Source organism: Caloenas nicobarica, chromosome 1 (assembly GCF_036013445.1).
Source record: "Caloenas nicobarica isolate bCalNic1 chromosome 1, bCalNic1.hap1, whole genome shotgun sequence".
Taxonomy (NCBI): domain Eukaryota; kingdom Metazoa; phylum Chordata; class Aves; order Columbiformes; family Columbidae; genus Caloenas; species Caloenas nicobarica.
This window is the reverse complement of record NC_088245.1, coordinates 155,747,172-155,767,185: the sequence shown is the minus strand read 5'-3', so window position 1 is coordinate 155,767,185 and position 20,014 is coordinate 155,747,172. Positions and strand designations below refer to the sequence as shown.

The following is a 20,014-nucleotide window of genomic DNA, read 5'->3' as shown; positions in this document are numbered from 1 at the left end:
AATAAATGGATTGAGAGAAAGGGTAACAGCCTCGTCAGAAAGCTCCTTCTGTGTGTCTCTCACTGCTCCCTGCAGTTTGCAAACCGCACAGGCACCAGCCCGGGCTCTTTCGGGGAGCTCGGCAACAACCACGAGTCAATAAATCCACTCCGAGAGTCAGCTCCCCAGGTCCCGGGAAGGCGCATCCGCAGGGCTCCGGCTTCCCCGAGGGGCACCGCTGTCCTTCTCGCCGGCAAAGACCCCGGAGCGGAGCAGGGAGAAGAAGCGAGTGAAAAATAATAATTAAAAAAAAAAAAAAGAAAAAAAAAGAAAAACCCTGGGGGGGTTCGCAGCGTCAAAACGTCCCTCGCGCTCCCCTGACGAGATCCGCAGTGCGCGCCGCGGCGGCAGGAGAAGTCGGGCGTGGGACTTGCGCAGCCCAGCGCGGAGGAGAAGGAAGGAGGAGCCGCTCCAGCCGCGGCCGTTCCCACCGCGGCGCCTTCAACCCGCGATACCGCCGCTCCGCTGCCGCCGCTACCACTGCCCCCGCCGCGGCGAGTCCCCGGCGCAGGAGCGCGGCCGGCGGCAGCGCGCCGCCGTAGCCATATAAGCGCGGCCCCGCCGCCCCGCCGCCGCCGCTCATAGGGCCGCCGCCGGGCCGCCGCGCTGGTTGGGCGCCGTGCGTGTCACTTATCGCCGCCGCCGTGGCGGGCGGGGCCACGCCGAGCCCAGCCGAGCAGGGCCGGCAGGTAACACCCCCCGGCCCCCGCCCCCCGTCCTCGCCGCGCCGCGGGCGGCCGCCGGAGGGAGGGAAGAGCCCACTCGTTCTTAGTCACAGAGGGGCTGGGCGGGAGGCGCAGCTGGCCCACGCGGAGCGAAAGCAGGAGGGAAAAATAAAATGAAATAAAATAACTCCCCAATCTGGCTTTGCTAGAAGTGAGCGTTTTTCAAGTACACTCCTGTTTAAAGAGCGGGGAGGGCTCGGGGGTACCCCGCACCTTCCCCGCTACAGCGGGGGGGAAGCACCCCAGGGAGAGCCGGGCTGCCGGCCCTGCGCGGGGAAGGGCCGGGTCTCCGCTGGCGCGGAGCTCCCCGCGCAACTTTCTGCGGGTGCCTCGCCGGAGGTGGGGAGGGGCAGGGGGGCTCTCCCGTGCCCGATCCAGGGCTGGCCCCTTCCCACGGGGTCTCTGAGTTTTCAAAGTTTACTTGGTTACGTGACAGTTAGCCACGGGCCGTCCCGAAATAAAGAGGAGTCGGACACGCGGAGCCCCTTCGAAGGGACGCGGAGCGGAGGGTTCCGAGGGGCACTGAAGCCGGCTGCAGGTTCCCTCGCCTTTCCCTGGCGATCACTCAGTGCCTGTTTCTTCCCTTCCACACTTTTTTTTTTTTTTTTGGAGGGGGGCGAAATTTTTGGATCCAGTTCTTTTTCACACCCCGCGCATCTCGCCGGCACCTGGCCCTTTTATTTCATTTTATTATTAATTTCAGGCCAGAGGGAGTTACCCGCGGGCAGCTCTGGAGATGCTTCCCCAGCGGCTCCGGAGGGCCCCCGAGGGGGTGCGGAGGGCTCCGGAGGGGGGGGTGCAGGGGGTCGCCACGGCCCCCGCGTGTGCGGCCGCCGCCGCGCTCGCCTCTCGGCGCGCCGCGCCACTTCCACGGGGCCACAGCGCCCACTAGCGGCCAGCGGCTGCCCTCCGCGGAGGGGGGTGGGGAACGGTACCCCTGGGCTGTGCCCCCTCCGCGGCTCCTTACGCGTCCTGCCCTGCCCGGCGCCTACGCGGTTCCCCCGCAAAAAGTATCGGCCGGTACCGCTGCCGCGGGTGGTGGCACCGGGCTGGAGAGGCGGCACACGCGTGCGGTCCGCGCCAAGTGCCGTACCGTGGCTAAATACTACTTATATAAAGTTATAGTCACTCCTGTAAAATGGGGGGGGGGGGGTACCGAATTTCTTCCAGGAGGGATTCCTTGCCAAAATAGTATCTGCAGAAAGGATTAAAAGTTATATCCCAGTTAAATTACGGCGCTCTTTCTGTCATTTCCCTACCTTTTAGTTAAGGCATGCAAAGAACGCGCTGCAAAAGACCGTAATGAAGAGCCAATTTCGTTTAATTTTATTCCCGAAGAAATGTGGGCATTTACTTTAAAATCGGGTGCTCGTTAGGCTTTTAGACGAACGCGAAGAAATCCTTATAAGGAAAGCGACTGGCACTGAAATTTATTTCCCTGATCAATTTGAAAGAAAATCATCGCCTTCCCCTCTTTTTAACTAAACTGGTGTTTCAGCCTTCGCTGCCCTGCCTGGCAGAGACCGCTCCTCTCGCCCGCATCAGAAGGGCAAGATTTCAGGTCCGCTCGATGCCCCATAGATTTTGTGTTAATTGTGTTTGGTAGCTCTCTAATGAAATCTACCACTCAGGAAAACAAGGAATTCAGTTTGCTTTTCGCACAAAACGTCGAATCCGTTTTAAGTAAACTGCTTAATTAAATTTAATTTGCAGTGAAGAAGGAATTGCAGATCCGGCGACACAATTTGGTGGAAAAGGATCTGATACCCAGGACGGAAACTTAGCGCTGAAGTGGGAGAGAGATTGGGTATCTATGCACATCGAGGGGCATCAAAGGAGAGCTTCGCCAGTGAGAGGAGGAAAGTACTTAATTATTAAACTTTTAAACAAATGTGTGGTGCGTATCTAGTCGTGAGCCAATGTAAACACTGAGCCTGATAAATGCTTCTAGCCACAGAGACGTGTAGAAGAGGTTTACCTCAATTTTGTAATGCTGCTCCTTCTGTTTGTTTTGAAGCAAAAGGTTACGAGCGGTGTTTTGTAAAAGCTGTGAGTAAACTGTGACCTCTAGCTCTCCGTATCCTTGCTTTAAGTAAACGGGAGGAAATGAAGAGCCCTAGTATTGTCTGAAAATATCCTCCTGTAGCTAAATATATCACTCGACTTCTATTGTCCAGCGGCTAATCATTTTACGTAAATACAGCTGGTTTAGCATGCTCACCAGCACCTTATTGATGCACAATGTATAAAAATACGCGTTAATAAAAATCACTTTTAACTAAGAACTTAGAGAAAACCGGGAAGTTATCTCCGAGATAGCCCAAGCAACAAAGGTTAAGACATCCAAAGAAACGCGGGCTCGGTGGCTGCTCCGCTTGGGTCACCCTTTTTGCCCGAGGGGCCGATCCCCGCGGCTGGGGTGGGTGAGAGGGGCCCTTGCTGCGCCGCGGAGTTATTTGCGGATCTGAGCGGGGACGCGCCGAGAGGCGGGAGCCGGGGCCGGGCGAGAGCGGGCGGCGCAGTGGCGCTCGGAGGGGCGGCAGCGGCGCGGAGCCCCTGGGCAACCGCGGTGCAGCCGCGCTCCCTTCCCGGCCCCGTCCAGCCGACGAGCGCTGCATCGGCCTCCAACTTTCCCATCTGGCTTCCGAGGAGCAGCAGGAATCACCTCGGACAAGGAGGAAACGTGAGAGTACCGGTTGGGGAGGGGGATTTAAAGGCAAAAAAAGCCCCAAAATATTAGGGAAATTAGCAACCGGCTTTGGCTGCAGTAGTGGCTTCTCTGGGGGCTATGTCGGGGTGAGATCCCGGCAGGTATTTCGGGTTTCGCGGGGAAGGCGGTTTCCTGGCAGACGAACTCGCAGGGGACAGGCTTCTGGGGGGAGGAAATCCTGCCGCGGCCGTGGGAGCGGCGCCGCGGTCCCTCTGAGCCCGGGCGGCCCGGAGCGGCGGCTGGGAATGGACGGACGGAGGGATGAGCAGGGCCAGCGAGCAGATTAAATCTGCTTTTCCCCTCTATCTTCAGGGAAAACCCGGGGCTCTGACATTTGCACCACTTAAACCTTTACTTCCTGTACTTGAGCCGGCCTTACGGCAAAAATCGGGTTTATCGTACAATAACCCGTTTCAGCTCCTTTCCGACAGTGATGGGGGCAACAATTACATAGATATTAGCTACGATCCTACGAAATCTATAACAAAAAGGCAGCTAATCTGAATGGGATCAGGATTGGGCCCACAATCCCCAATTCTCTTTTAAAAATCAGTCTAAACATCAGGAATGAGAATACATGGGACATGAAATTTTTTATTAAGCGGAAAAGCTCAACATCATTCATCGCTACTTGAAAACTTACCAATTTTGAAAGTCAAAAAGAGATAACGCTATAGGTTCAATTACTCCTAAATTTAATAAGGACAAATGATCGTGTGATTGACACTTACTGATTTAAATGGATTGTTTATTGCTTGTACAAAAGGCCAAGTGTGCCAGATACTTGAAAGAGCTCTTAAAATAACATTCGCACCATAACAATGTATTTTCTGCATTTACAGTAGAGTGAGTATGTATCTAGATGTTAATTTGTCTCTCCATGTCTGTTTTATAAACACAATTTTGGTTAACCATAACTTCTTAGAAAATAAGCTTGGCTCCTCCAAAATACAGCCATAGAATTCAAGCAGCCTGGTAATGAAAATCAGACAAAAGTTGGTGCATCCTAACCACACATTTTAATTCTACATTTTCACTTACTTTTTATAGTGAGTTTCAGTATCACTCTGTGAAAACAAAAATTGGTAATTTGTAGTTTGCGATATGTGGGGTGGGAAACAAGACCTGGGATCAAACCTCTGCTACACAACCAGACTTTAACAAAGGTTTATGTCCTGTTCTGCAAAGCTGATGGTTGAGCCAGCGTAACCCTCGGTTCTATGTGTCAGTCCAGGAAAGACAATCAGAAGCGTTTGCTTGTTCAGTGTGGAAACGTCAACAGAGGCTCAGCACTCTCCAGTTGACTAACAAAACAGTGGCATGGGGAGAGGGGTATAACCCTGAAATGCACAAATTTGGGGGTAACTAGCATGAAAATGGAACAGAGGTGGGTGAAAGTCATGGTTCAGCTCCAGCTGGGCTGGCCTGTTGGTCCGAAACTGCACCAGCCTGGGCACTTCCACCACCTCCCGCCTTGAAATGAGCCTTGGGCACACAGGCAGCTCCACAGCTGTCTTCTGAAATGCAAACTGAAAAACATTTATCAAATTGCATTTCGCCTGACCTTGCACTGAGTTGAGACCCTACAATAACAGCTAATCATTTGCCTGCTGCTTGCCAATGGGACGACATATTCCCAAATAGTTTAATGGAATACTTCATGCAGCTAAAAGTGAACAATAACCAACACCTTCGTATTTGGTGTACACGCATATAACGGCACAGAAACTCAAAAAATGGTAAGAGGGTGTGTCAATGGCATCAGAAACAGGTTTATGATCTTCAAGTCAGCAAGGACAAAAAGAGAGGGTGAGGTATATGAAGTGGCATGAAGCTTAAGAGAAAAGTAGAGACAAGGAAGATAGATCCTTCTTTTTCAAGACAAGATAGGTGCAGATGAAATATTGATATTTTAGTAAGATATAATATGGACATATCTGTCTATACATAGGTATGCAGTTGTTTGGCAGCTTAGACATCTCACCAACCTAATTGTCTCTGCTTTGCTAAGCTTCAAGGACACCAGCTCTCTAAAACATTTCACAGCAGTCAGCTTTCCACTTGTGCTTGGAAAAATGATGATAATGAACACGGGAAGTTCAAAGGGCAGTTTAACAAATCTCCAAAGTAACAGCACACTACTAGGATACTGCTGTAAGGCCTTCCACTCTCTCCTGCCTCTGCCAGATAGATGGATTATTTGGTGTTAAAATAATTCTCCAGGACATTTATGAACAGGGGTTGGGAAAACTTAAGATCTCTTCTGTCATCATATAAGGGAAATGAATTCTGCACAAGGTAGGTGGCAATAAAAAAATGCCTACTGGCCTCCCTGGAGCAGGGGAAGAGGAAGCAAAATAACACCAAACATACAAAAAACCCCCTCCAGAACGACCCAAAAACTGTCTAACCAAAATTTGAAGTCTGAAACTTCAAACAGTAATGAAATAAAAACACCCACCACAACTTCTAATAGCAATTTCTCTAGGTAAGTTAATATCTCCATGTAGATTCCCCGCCTGCCCCCAACTCATACTCAATCACTACATACAGTCTACATTCTAACCTACTTGCTATTAGACAGAAATCAAGTTTTAAGGGAAGGTAAGAACATTTCAAGTTCTTATCATCAAACATCAACTTATCCTCTTCCCATGTGCACCTCTCTATTTTCCTAGAAATCAACAGTACCTCTGAGGTCTTACAGTAATTTTAAAAAGACAACCACAGAATAATGCAAATGTGACGTCCATCCGCACCAGGTCTACAAAAAGCTATCTAAGAAATACAGAATGCTTTAGGACAGTAAAGAAACAGTGGTTTCTATCAGCTGATCTTCTGCTCCTCCCCACCCACAAAAAAAAAAAAAAAAAGCTGTTTTTCCTTCTGTGAGAGCACAGGGGAAGAAATGCAGGTAAGAAGGTGTGGAATGGCGGAAGGGGTGATCAAATTGTGATAGGACGTTTTGTCCACAGAGTAGTCCTAAAGGTGTGATTGAAAATAACATTGTATAGGCTTAGACTTTGAGAGGTTAAGTGTAAAGAACAAATGCTACTGTTTCACAGCAAATTAGTGATGCAGAACAAAATCCCTGAAACCACAGCTGCATGTATCAGAGCTTTGCTTCTTGCATTTAGAAGAGGAGAGGAAACAAAAATGCGTAGGGATGGTTTGAGTATTGACTTTTAATAGCTTGTTTCTCGTGAAGGAACAGGGGATGTTTTTTGTTTTAGAAATATAGGTTATCAGTTGAGCTTTAAATACAGCCTGCTCCTTCCAACAGGTCATGTACATGATTTATTTGGCTTCGGCTTTTGCTTCTATGCATTAAGCAACCTTCAGCTTTCTTTTGTAATACAATATATAGACAAATTTCAGTACAGCAGTAGTGTACGTGTTTTACTGTCTTCACATTTTTCTTGACATACTGGACAAAGCAATACACAGTCTGCCCCCAAGTCAAGGTATCATACAAAGCATGTTGAATACTGCTTTCAGTGGCACCCTGAACTTGCTCCCATATTTGCCAAATCTACAGAAACAGATCCTTTGGGAGGATCAGGAGTTATTTCCAACTTTGCCAAGTGACATTCAAATGCTCAGGCAACCACTGGTAACTTTCATTTTACGATTACTACAGATGCTGCATACCAACAGGAAAAAGAAAGTTGTAGAACTGGACAAGCTATGGTAATCCAAGTTTCGGTAGAAGAATTATATACAAAAAGGGGGACTTATATATATAGCTTTCAATCCGTAGTCTCATTTTCCAAAATAAAACCTGTATATATAAATGGATAACATTCAGGATCTATATATGAATAACAGTTGCTTTCTGGCTAAAACAATATATTTAGATAGAATCTCACCTTCTGTTTTTCACTTCAAGTATGCTAGCCAGTCCAGTCCTTTGGGAGAAAAACTTCCACTTTTAAATCCTTTAGGATCTATCAGATTCATTATATGGTAATGACCTTAACTTATACAATATATTATATTATGAGGTGAACTCAAAGGGATTAGACAGCTAAGTATCGGCTCGTGTGCAGTTAAGCCAAACAGCTGTTTAAACACGATACTACAGCTGAAATAAGTCTCTGTTAGAATAAAACCCAACATTCATGAAAACAGCAGCAGCCATCAAAAACATTCACAACTGCAGGGATTTTTTACTGTGTGTAACTTTGCATTATAATAGGAGAAGCCACAATAGTTTAAAGCAAAATTAAAAAAAATACCACTATAGTTTCGAATTTAATAATGTGAATTGTCACTCTTATAGCCATTTATACAAGTGTACTAAAAAAATTTACTTAAACATATGAATTTAAGACTTTCACTTTATTCAGCAAATTGGTTTATTTACACAATGGGGAACGCTGGTTGAATGCTGTCAATGTAATAAAAACAAACCTAACAGAAACAATACTGAGCTCTATGTATTCATAGCAGAAATGACAAACTATTTCCTTACCTGTATCAGGAACATTAAGCGCAACAATGGGACAGTATCATAGGACACTGATTTAACAATAAACCACAGAGGTCCAGTAATACTATGGCAATTTACTCACGTATTTACTGACTTTTTAAAAAAATTAAAATAATTAAAAGTCAGCAATACCCAGTATAAAGTTTTGTCAATTATCAGAGTCAAACTCCGACGAGTAGGTCAGTAAAACCTTATCAGATCATCCACAATTCATAAAGCGACCTGATCTGCTTCAGACCACTAGTACAGAAACAAAATTGATGAGAACACATTACCCTCTAAAAGGCAACAATGATCTGATAAGGCTTTAACTTAATCAAAGTTTAAAAAAAAAAAAAATTAAGAATTGCAGAGCACAGCCCCTATTAGAACAAGCTAACTTTCCAGACTTTCAAAAAAGACAAAAAAAAAAAAGAGGGGGGAAAAAAGAAAAAAAACACTTCAACATGAAGCTACCATACAAAGTTTTTTTTTGTTTTCCTTTTTGTTGGGGTTTTTTTGTTGGTTTCCTTTTTTTTTTTCTTTTAGGAGTTCAGAGTTGCAATTTAATCCTGGCTCTTTAGTGAGAAAGACAGTTTTGGCCTAGACTTTCCTTTGCCCAGGATAATTTTTTGCTCTTCCTTTTGCTGACGTTGCCTCTCTTGTTCTAGTTTCATCCTCTCCTCATGAATCTTTCTTTGTTCTTCAACAATTTTCAATTGTTCTTCAGCCTATGTATGAAAATGGTAGAATTTAGGCCAGCATATTTTGTAGTCATAAAAGTAATTTACAACTCCGTATTAACTTCCAAACAGGTCCAATCCTGCACAGGTATGTAAGCAGTTCTACCTGAGCTAGACACCATAGCTGGTTTCAGTGAAACTGTTTATAAAATGGCTATTTGAATTGAGTTCAGAAGAAACACTGAAAATTTTCTACAGCTAATGTACCAAAAACTTGAGTGCGTGCATGCAATGTTTTTCAGCATTGCTTTGCAAACAACACATTACATTTAATTATGGAAGTCGGTGTATATTGAGAGAAATTCCCGACACCTGTCACATGTCAGATGAAGGCACAATAAAAGGAAGTAAGAGACCTTCAAACAGAGGTCTCCCTGCTCCCATCTAAAATCCCCTCTTAACTGAAAACCATCTTTACTTGATTTGTAACAAGTCAATCCTTACACTGACTTATGGTTCTTACAGCTCTTCCAAAGGTCTTCTAAAGGTGCTTATTTTGTTCATTACATCAGTTAATACTTTGAATTTTCTATTTGTCCTGTTTCCATAATGTGAGGTTGGGAAAGGGTAAAACAGAAAGAGATCTATGTAGTTGTAGAGATGTAGTTCAAGCAAACATTTTTAAGCATCATCATCTTTACCTGAAAAAGGTGTAATTACTTGGGTAATTGAAACCAACAGAGTTCAATCAGGATTTAGAAGCAGCTTAGTTTGGCTTACCATTAATTGATTAGAATCAGCTAAATCATACTGAATGTTCTCATGAAGCAGCCACCTGCTTAAATAGGCTTGGAGACCAACACAAGCTAGAATTTCATAAGTTAAGACATCTTAAGCTTATGCTGAAAAGTCCCTTTCAGCACTTGTACATCAACATTATACTACTCTCGTATCCAGTTTGTACTTGTCCTGCTCAACAAAACAGAATTAGTCACTTCTGTTCTAGAAGCTGAACATCTGTAAACAGTTCAACCTTCCCTGTGAGATATAGATAAAATATACTTTTTGAATTCTGAAGGCAGCTATCTTCCTCTAAATTAACTGCACCTGAACTATTTTTTCAGATGAGTGTTACTGCTAAGGATCTGGTCTCTTATGCTCAAGGGAAGGAGAGCAACATTACTGACATAACCAGCAATAGACAAGTTAAACTCTAGAAAGGGCTGATTTGTTTATTTTTAATTGTGTTGTAAATCAGGCAGAGGGACCTGTATTCCCCTACAGAATGGTTAACTGCATCTTCACATACCAGTTTAGCTTGTGCTTCTGCAATTTTTCGATTATTCTCTTCTAGTATTCGCTCTAGTTCCTCACGCTTTGCACGCTCTTCTTCCTAAAGGGGAGGACAGGGCAAGATGTTAGTAAAGTAAAATATTAATTTCTGCATGTTCACTAATCTTTCTCAGAATTCTTCTGTGAACTGACTTAAAGTGGCAGCTTTACAGCCACCTATTTTGTCTCACAACAGTAAACTGTGCAGCCACTAAAACTGGTTTCTAGTACTCAATTTATATCACCCCGCCCAGTCCAAACAGCAAACAACTAAACCCTCCCTAATCATAGAATCCTGACAATTTATTACTAGAATTTTAACATCACACAAATCAACAAGGACAACTACAAAAACTGGATAGTATTTACCAAATTAAAAAGTAATATAGAAAATATAAATAAAGTGAATAGTTTGTCTCACCAATTAAGTATACCTACGTATTCTTTACCTATACTCCTTTAATCAGCATTAAAAGTTGAATATTTACTGTCTTGTCCAGTGTCCTGCAGAGTGTGCTCCTCGGCTGCCATACGCGCCAGCTTCCTCTTTAAAATGATTTGTACTGTTAGCTTGGCAATACCTGCATCAGCAGCTCAACCATTTATAAAGAAACAACATACAAGGAAGGCTGAGCTGAGGAATGCAGATGTTTATGATAAGAAGGAACAAAAATATGTAAATCATTCCTAAGGCAAACAATTAATAAGAAAAATACATTTACTGTTAGTGAAAAATACAAATGGCAATCCATACTTCATGGAGCTATGGGCTTCTTTCATGGGGAAAATGGACTTAACATTCAGTATTTTGACAATTTTAAGACAGCTGAAACTGTCATTTGCAGTCTGAACTTGGAATTCAGGAGTCCAGGGAAGACAAGATCAGGAAATAAAGCCTTGTAATTGTTGTTTTCTTGGTGAAATTTATGGAATTCTTTTATGCAACTTATAAATATGAAGACTGCGTAAAAGCTTTTGAGGTGTTTCAGTTCACGTAATATATATCCGGATTATTTTAATATTTGGAAGATTTAAAGTTAGCCAGAGGTTTGTGTCTGTGCAAGAAAAAAACGTTAATACGAACAAAGCAAGCATACGAAGAGAAAACTTCTTACTATGACTAGTAACCAGCTACTAGCTAGCACGCTTCACTCCAGGCATGGAAGTTTATTATGCGTTACAAAGAACTGATGGGAATTCTCCACATCACATTGACAATAGCAAAAATACTTTAAAAAAACCCCAAAAGGCATCCATCTGAACAAATTAAAACCTCTATACATGAAGCATTTTCTGACTACAGACATCTAAATTCAACTTAAACTCTTAGTAGGGTTTGAATTTGCAAAATAAGTGTAATATTCTTCATATTTGTTTTAACTCAGTGTTCCAGGTTTTTTGTTTGTTTTTTAATCTAAAGGTATTATGGTACAGAAAAGCCATGCTTAGTATGGAGGGGAAAGCTTCATTGCTACTGTCTTCCCTTTGTAAGCCAATCAAAACATTAATTTTAAATAAACTGTGTAGAAAGTACAGAGTGAAAAAAGCATTTTAGACTTATGACTGTTTTGCACAATCTTCCTTTACAGTTTAGAAGTTTGTCCTGAAATTTCTGGATCCTGGAATGATTGGTGCAGGCAGGCATCAAAGCCTTTAGTAGCAAATTACTGTCTCACAGAAAGACATTTTCAGCTTCTGCTCCAGCTGCTGATTTAAAAAAGAAAAAATACACAAAACACAAAAACCCAAGTCACATGTTCAGCTTGACTTCAGACAAGGGCAACCTGCTCTTTTATAACTTCTAGGGAAAAAAAAAAGGAGTTGTTAGTAGTTATTAAAAATGGATATAATGATTTGGACATAGATCCTTCGTGAAGACGTGGGTGGGCTTATACTCGAAGTCCCAGAATTAGTCCAATGTATGCTCAAGGAAAACGTTCATTTTAAATGAAGAGTAAGAAACCTATTTGTTAAAGACAGGTACTGCAGCTCACTGCTGGACCCTGCTTTTTGCCTGACTGAAGGCAAAAGCCTCTTACAGTCTAGGTAAACAAAATGAAACAAATGAAGGATACATAATTACAGATTTTCAATACCCTTCCCCAAAAATGAAAGGACCGCTGATAAATCCTGCAGCCATGGCAAAAGTTTCAAACAATTCTGAAATATGTAGGTCAGTTCCATTAAAAATCAACTATCCTTGTTCAGGTTTTAGGAGAATAACTGTTTAAGTATCAGTGAGCTCCTCTGAATAGGCTAGAAATTAAGTTTCGCAGCAATGCAAGTTTATACGAGAAGGGAATTAGATTTGCTGTATTCCATCTCTTTCTGAACCGAACAGGAGGCACAAACCGACACTGAAAGTTTTGCCATGGACTGTCTCTACTTTCCAAACGACCGAGCGTTACCTCTCTGGCTTTTTGTGCTGCAAGTTCAGCTTGTCGCTGTCGCTCGAGTTCTTCGAGCAACTGTTTTTCCATGATGCGCTTAGCCTCCTCCACCCTGCGGAGAACCTCTCGCTCAATCTCATCCTTCCTTTTCTCCAACTCTTCTTCTACACGTTTAGCCACAAGCTCTTCCACTCTTCGAGCAGTTTCTTCCTCTATGAGTTTCTCTTCAATTTCTTGTTGACGACTACAAAATGCAAACATGAGGATTACCTTTTTAATCTATAAAGAATGGTTGCACTGAAACAAACTATTTCAAATACACAGCATCGGCCACACCACTGAACCTCTTTTAAACAGTTTTATATGTTATACACACAGATCATATATTTAAAGAATGTTTTGCCCTGCATTTAAGGAAAATTAATATTCAGGCATACAGTATTCCTACCACAGGGAACCCATTCAGACCATACCATAGTTGGCATCTCTTCATATCTTGAGACACTAAGCTTAAGCAGATAGCTTATCATACTACTACTGCTACTCCACCCAAGTTTCATCATCCTTCATATCCTTCAGGAATTTAAATGGTCTCAATTTTAAGCCACATGTAGCAATAATATCTTGTAAAATCTTGTCTTAAAGCCACCATCTCAGAGGCACCAAAAACAGAAGCAATAAAACTTGTAATTTGAATATTTTAACAAGAATTCCAGGTGTTGCATCTGTAATCTAGTTATCAAACCATTTGTCTTATCAAATTGCAAATACCTCAGGTCTCCTTAACCTCTTTATTGCAGCACTCTGTTTCTACTGTAATTATCCAAAATAAAATATACCAGTACCAAGCGCTGAGTAAATCCTTGCAAACTTTACAGTTTTCCATGCTCTTAATTTTGGAAGTGTTTTCAAATGTCATTTTGTCTTTATTTTTCTTTAGCAGCAGCAATATCATTTAGCCTTATCACTGCTTTAAGTTTTCCTTAAAAATGATACGAAAAGATTAGGTCAGTTTGAAGGTTTATTACCAAATGCAGAAAAAAAATCTTCCAGAAACTAATTACTATTACTATGGCAATTAGATATCCAAAGACCAACAAAACTGAATACTGTATAATTATGCTTCACGTAGTACTTACAGTACTATTTATTTATTTAGAACTATTATGAGCTTTGAGGAGAAGGCTGTTCTTTTTAACCTTGAAATTGAACTTTCAATTTAAATATTCCATGAAATACAGAACAATATTATAAACTTATCTTCTCGCCTGTCAGCAGCAGAAATCCATGATTTAAAACAACTACTGTTGTAATATCCTAATATCCTGTCATTCTCATAATGTTTGTATTTTCCTATCTTATTTATATCGAGAGACATAACCCCAACCCATTGGAAAAAAAAAAGCTACAGGACCTACTAAGTTTCAGTGTACGATTTGCAAACACGCAACAGGAGATAGTGAAGTATGGGTTACTGGGCTGAAAGGCTATTTCCCCTGTTCATGTATCTTCTTTTCAAAAGTGTGCCAAAACAGATAGATAGTCCACCTCCTTCAGTAAAAAGTTTTGGAACCCTCAACTTAAACATTCAGGCCAGAAGATGAATTTTATTTTTATGTTCCTCAAGAGATAGCAAACTTATCTGGTGGCACATTAGGCCAGCATTCACTTTTCCTAAAGCGACACAAAATACCTTGTGGTGATTTTTTCAGAAAAATAAGAAAAACTAGACCACCAGCACCATCTAGAAAAACGGACCAACCTCCTTCAGTATAGTGTGTCTGCCAAGTCACTACCTGCAATCCTTTTTAGACAAGTTTTTAAATATGCTTTATATACTAAATACCCTTTTAAAGGTTTTTCTTCCCTCTTATGAGTATTTATTCAGCAGCGAGTACCCTCACTGTCCTGTACTGAAACAGCTTAGCACACATAAGAGGCTGCTCTACAGAAATTATTCTTCAGAAAGCCTGTATGTTCTATTCAACTATTTTAACTTTAACATCAGGGAAATCTAGAATAAAAGTTAGCTAATTGAATAAGATAGTACATAGTTACAACCCCCCCCCGACACTCATGTCTAAGATAAGTTTTCAAATATCCTCAGCAATTGATGATGTACTCAAGCACTGTGCCTGCACGTTTCGTTCTTCTTACCCAAACAAATTTCATTCAAATTTAATTAAACTAAGCAAATGCATATTTTCACATTCATAGGCAATAACAAAATTACAAATATATAATAATATATATAATGCATTTGAGTTTATCAAGAAAATCAAATTCTAAACACAGATAGAAATCTCAATTTATTCTGTAGTTTATACCAACTACTTTTTTTTTAAATTGCATGAACTTACAATAGTTCATACACAGGTGTAAGTTTATAATCGTGACCTACTGGGCCACAACTCCAGAGTGAGATAAGTCATTAATGTAAAACTATTCTACCACACTCCATTTACTTCTTAAAGACTTATTTTAAAAAATCTCCAGAAAAGAAACTGCTTACATCTCAGCAGATTTCTGAAGGGAAAAAAAAAACCACATTTGCAACACCTTTACAGAAAACTAGCATTATACGAAAATGCATAAGTTAGGCTATGTATTAAGATTTTAACAGCTGAGAAGAAAATCTCTTTCAGTATATGAACTGTCCTCTAGTTAGCTCAGTCAGCAAGAGTATACACTAACATATATAACACAATCTACAGATGACTTACTAATATACCGTAGTTTTCTACTCTAACGTTTTATTACTTTTTTTTTTGAAATTTGAAGTGGAAGTATCAAATTTCTATACCAGATCTTTTCCAATATTGTTTCTCTCTCTAGAGTTTACTATTTTGTTGCCAATATCACTCAAATGCCATATTCCTCCTATATAGACTTCATGAGCATCTTAATATTTCAAAGCTAACTTACATAGAAAACTTGCTCACATATGAACTAAAACAGTTCCAGAATACCAAGATAAACTATTCACTATATTCTCAAATTGTTAACCACATTACAATTCTTAATCGTAGATGTGCATGGAATATTTTTATTAATTGAGATACTGAATAAAATTAGAAACCATAAAATTAGGATCAAGACCCAAAAAGCCTTCCACATTTTCATGTGTGTTTGGGTTACTATGCAAGTTTTTGATGACATCGCTGTCCAATTCTGAAGTTGGCAAAGGAGATTATCGATAAACAAAAATGGAAGTGGTAATTTGGGGTGATCACGCCTTCTGGACTACAATTAATATTGCATTAGAACAATATCGCTAAAATAAAACTCGAAGCTCCACCTGAGAATTCACAGAACTCCTGGGCTCCACACTTACAAACAAGAGCTATTTCTGGATTCAGTGCTCCAAAGAGCAAGGGTAACATTCAAAGAACAAGAATCACTTCAACATGACTGTTAAATCCGTTGTTACCTTCACTGCATAAAGGTCTGTTTCATAACTCAACGATATTGCTAAACATCTTAATGCACATTCAACGTTCGTTAAAATAGAATGTATCTATCTCTGTAGACTTTATAAATAACCACATTCCCCACCACGAAAACTGAAACGGGGTTTCAAATGAAACAAGTCACCGTATCTCACCGTCCCGTTTGGTAAGAAAACTTAAAAAGACCCACAACAGCGTTAATATAATCGTTGCATAGTACTTCCTAAAACCCCAAGTCGAGCAACTCCGGATGCCTCGGGGCTGGACGCGCAAGGAGCCCCACGCCGGGAAGGGGAGGGGCGGGCGGTGCGGCAGCGCAGCACAAAGCGGCGGAGGCCTCGATGGCAGGGAGCAGTCGAGGAGCGGGGCAGGGGAGCAGCGGCCCATCGAGCAGCGCCGGGGGCCGGCGGGGAGTTCGCCCCCCGCCCCCCTCAGTGGGCGGCTTCTAACGCACCCGAGGGAGCCGGGTTTGAGGAAAGGGAAGGAAGGCGGGAAAACAGGCCTCAGCGAGGGCCTAAACGCCTTTAACCCCCGGTCGCAGGCGGCCCTAGTTTGGAGGAGGATGGCGCGGAGAGAAAAGCACCCGGGCACAGAAACCCCCTTTCCCTCCCCCTTCCCTCCGCCGCCCCCCGCCCAGGCCCGGGTCTCACATTTTCCGCTGCCGCTCGAACTCCGCTTTTTTCTCCTCCTCCTCCCGCTTCTGCTTCTCGTCCAGGCTGCTGCGCTTGCTCACCGTGCGCCCGAAGATATCGATGCGGTCGGGCGGGGAGGAGGCGCGATCCCGATCCCGGTCGCGGCGGGAGGAGGGGGCCGTGTTGGAGCGGGACCGGGACCGGGACTCGCGGCGCCGGTTCCGCTTGCTGTCCCGGGACTTGGAGCGCTTCCGCGCCCGCTCCTTCTCCCGGGAGCGGGACCGCGATCGGCTCCGGTTCTTCTTGTTGTGCTTGGAGCTCTTGGTGTGCTTGGAGCGGGACGAGCTCCGGCTGCGGGACCGACCCATCCCGGCAGAGCAGAGGAGAGGCCGCGCCGACAACCGCCCGACCACCCCCGCCCCCTTCGCTAGCGGCGCCCGAGAGAGGTGCGAGGGGGCTCTGCGCGCATCAGCACTGCCCGGCCGGGCCCCTCGTCCTCTCCCTTTCCGCCGCTTTGCGCTGCGAGGAGACGGAGCAGGCCCCGAAAGCGGGAGCAAGTCCGGACGCAGGCAAGATGGCGGCCCTAGCAGAGCGGTGACTCTCCTCTTCCGCCCCACAATGCACTGCGCCCGCGTCCGAACCGTTTGCTTCCCCCTCCCCCGCTACTGCCGCCTTCGGCTTCGCGCCGGAGGAACACGAAAGCGCTCGGTTATATTCGGCAGCCAATAGCAAGCGTCCCTTCGGGGAGGAAACCGCGTTAGGCAGCGCTTGTGCTCCGCGTGTGCGCGCAGCAGTTGCCGCCGGGGCGGGCCTTTCGGGGCGGTTATTTGGCGTTGGGGCGGTTGAGAGCGTCGGGTTAGGCTTTCGGGGGTTAGGGTTAAGCGTTTAGGGGTCAGCCGGTAGTCTGGGAGCTGCCCCGCTCGGCGGTGTCCCCAGCAGTGGTGCTGGACTTGCCGTAGGCCCGTTTGCTGTTGGTGCTTCGGCCCGACCGCGGTGAGGGCGGTATCTTAAAGGGCCCTGGTGAGGGGTGTGTTTGTGTGGGAGGGGGGCGGCTTAAGAGGGAAAGGTTAGAGGAACTTAAGGGATTTGGGGGTCCTTGCAGCCCAGGGCGCCACCTTGGGAAGCGGCCAATAACGGGAAGGGTGTAAGGGTCAGGCCAGTGGGTGTTACCCCGGTGTCCCAGAGCAGCAAGGTCCCCCTCGGCTGGTTTCCCTGCGATGAACTTCGCGGGGAGCTGCAGCTTGCTGAGCAACCCCGCGGCCAGGGCCGTGGTGCTCCACAGATGGGGAATTACCATATGTTTCTTAAATTTAATGGATTCTTTTTTTCAAGCTTTGATTATATTTTCATGTTGTTTATGTTTGTTTGCTTGCTTTGACATAGGGGACAGAAGGAAGGTATCACTTCAGGTTGAGGAAGTTATGAAAAAAACATTTAAACTTGCCAATAAATTTTGAAAATTGTTTCTGAGTCCTCTGTTGCTAACGTCACACAATAAATGGCTGCTTTGACTGTACTTAGGGTGAGTTTACCTGTACGCATTCTTGTCTGACCGCAACAATAGGTATGTAGGGAAAGAAAGCAGTTTCAGGCCAGAACAAGAGTATGAACTAGTGGTTCAGTAGGCATCCATGCATGAGGTTTTTATCCCAGTTCTGCCATGTAATCATTAGTCTTTTCTGCTGTAACAAAATTTGTGGCTGATATTGCTCCTAATTTCAGGTGAACTGGGGCAAGCTATAGATAGTGAAGTCTTCTCTTTATTTTCAATGGAAATTAGCTCCTTGATATCTTCTACATTTTTTGCCATTTTTAAAAATAGGTCTGCGTTTTTAGTAACTTCTGTGAGTACGTTTTGTAAAACATTTCATTAGTCACTGGACAAAATCCAATTTCATCTAAAAGTCTTTTCATCTGATTCTTTCGTTTGACTTATTTTTCTTGATGGAGGGCTTTCTTATTATGAAATTCAGACTTACTCTGCTTAGTACTAAAAACAAATGAAATTGAAGCATCTTTGTGACAGACCACTTTGCAAGTAACAGCAGAGTAATGGACATTGTGAAACCTGCATGGCAGGAATTTCAGAGTCGTGGACCCTGGGCACACTTGTCTCTAGCCCTGGGAAAGTTCATGCAGCAGGTAACTAAGGAAGTTGACAGGCAGACCTTTAAGCTCTGGACTGGGTAGCTGAGTTTCCAGCTGGCATAATTTCTACAGCAACTTCACTACAATTGAGTACTGGAGCTTTTGAATTCACACGATGCAAGAAGTTCTGGTTAAAAGTTCTGTCATAACTTTATTAGTACTGGATTCCATATTTGATATACCAAACCTGACCTGGAATGTAGGAAAAAAACAACAAAACAAAGGGACATAACTTACTGTAAAACAATAAGTGATAAGTACAGTTGAGTTTTTAGAATACAATACCTGGGTTTTCTCCTTGGTAATTTGCTATTAGCAGAATTTATATTGAGCACCTTGGTTGTCTGAAGAAATATCAATTTGAACTGCAGAATTCTATTCCTATTTAGTAATACTGATTCATCAGAACTATAACATGCAATATGCAATGTTTGGGAACAATTCGTCATGATATATTGTGTGAAATTAAGAAATTATTTAATGTGGTATAATGAAATAATTTTCCCCAACCTGTTACTGTGTTGATTCATCTCAGTTTTTTAAAAACTCTTTATTAAATAAGAGCACAAGATTTTTAATACCTGTAGTAGGTTAAGGTCATCAGTCCTTTTACCTTGTTATTTATGTGGATTAAATTCTGGTGCTTCTGGAAAAAGCTCCTTTTCCTTTTTAAAAATGTTTCTGAGAGCTGACAAATTGGTAAAAGAACATTCCTATTTGTGATTTCTTTTTTACTTTGAAGTTTGGTAGGTTTTTTATCCTATCACCTTATTTCTCCCAGCTTAATAGTGTGGTTTTTTTGTGGTTGTTGCTTGTTTTATGGTTTGTGGGATGTTTTCTGTTTGGTTGGTTGGTTTTGGTTTACAATTGAACTGGAATTACAGTACCAAAAGAAAGTTTTGATAAATTCTAAATTTAAGTACCTTATTTCATTAAATAATCTCATTTCTTGTTTCCAGTTAATTGAAAAAGAAGATGGTCATTTCCCCTGTCAGTTCCCTTCCAAAATTTTCAATATTTGATTAAACTCTCATAATTTTTTCTGGATTAAATAATATTAGAATTTTTGAATTTTTAATGGCTTGGTAGCTATACTTAATTCTATGCACTCTTGTGTTTTTGCATTTTTCTCCATTTTAATGTATCTCAGTATATTAAAACGCATAATTTGCTTCTTAAAATGGTTGCCTTAGAGTTGGAAAACACCTTATTTGACAGCCAAATGGTGGCATAATCAAAGCACTTCACCCTTCTTTACCTTGGCTACAATCATCACGTGAATTCTCTCAACCTATAGGCATTTGGGGGTAGCCCTGTGGAGACACTGTGTTCTGATAATCTCTAGATCATACCTGCTCTCACTTAGACCATCACTTTTGTCATTAGCTGGGTCAAGAGGAATCTTGGGAGATTAAAGGTGGATTACTTTGGTTTG

General features: G+C 42.9%; 1 protein-coding gene across 2 annotated transcripts; it reads right to left on the bottom strand.

Moving 5' to 3' along the window:
* Positions 1 to 7,800: 7,800 nt before the first annotated feature.
* ARGLU1 (arginine and glutamate rich 1) lies at positions 7,801 to 17,053 on the bottom strand. Of its 2 annotated transcripts, XM_065645539.1 has the most exons (4): positions 16,450 to 17,051; positions 12,369 to 12,594; positions 9,938 to 10,021; positions 7,801 to 8,676 (listed from the first exon to the last, which is right to left on the bottom strand). In XM_065645539.1, exons 1-4 carry the CDS (start codon positions 16,797 to 16,799, stop codon positions 8,512 to 8,514), a joined length of 825 nt encoding a protein of 274 aa, XP_065501611.1. In that variant the 5' UTR covers positions 16,800 to 17,051; the 3' UTR covers positions 7,801 to 8,511. The 2 variants fall into 2 exon arrangements, 1 of the variants encoding a protein (XP_065501611.1); XR_010607039.1 differs by lacking the exon at positions 7,801 to 8,676 and having other exon boundaries at positions 9,937 to 10,021; positions 10,449 to 12,594; positions 16,450 to 17,053.
* Between the last annotated feature and the right edge of the window lie 2,961 nt (positions 17,054 to 20,014).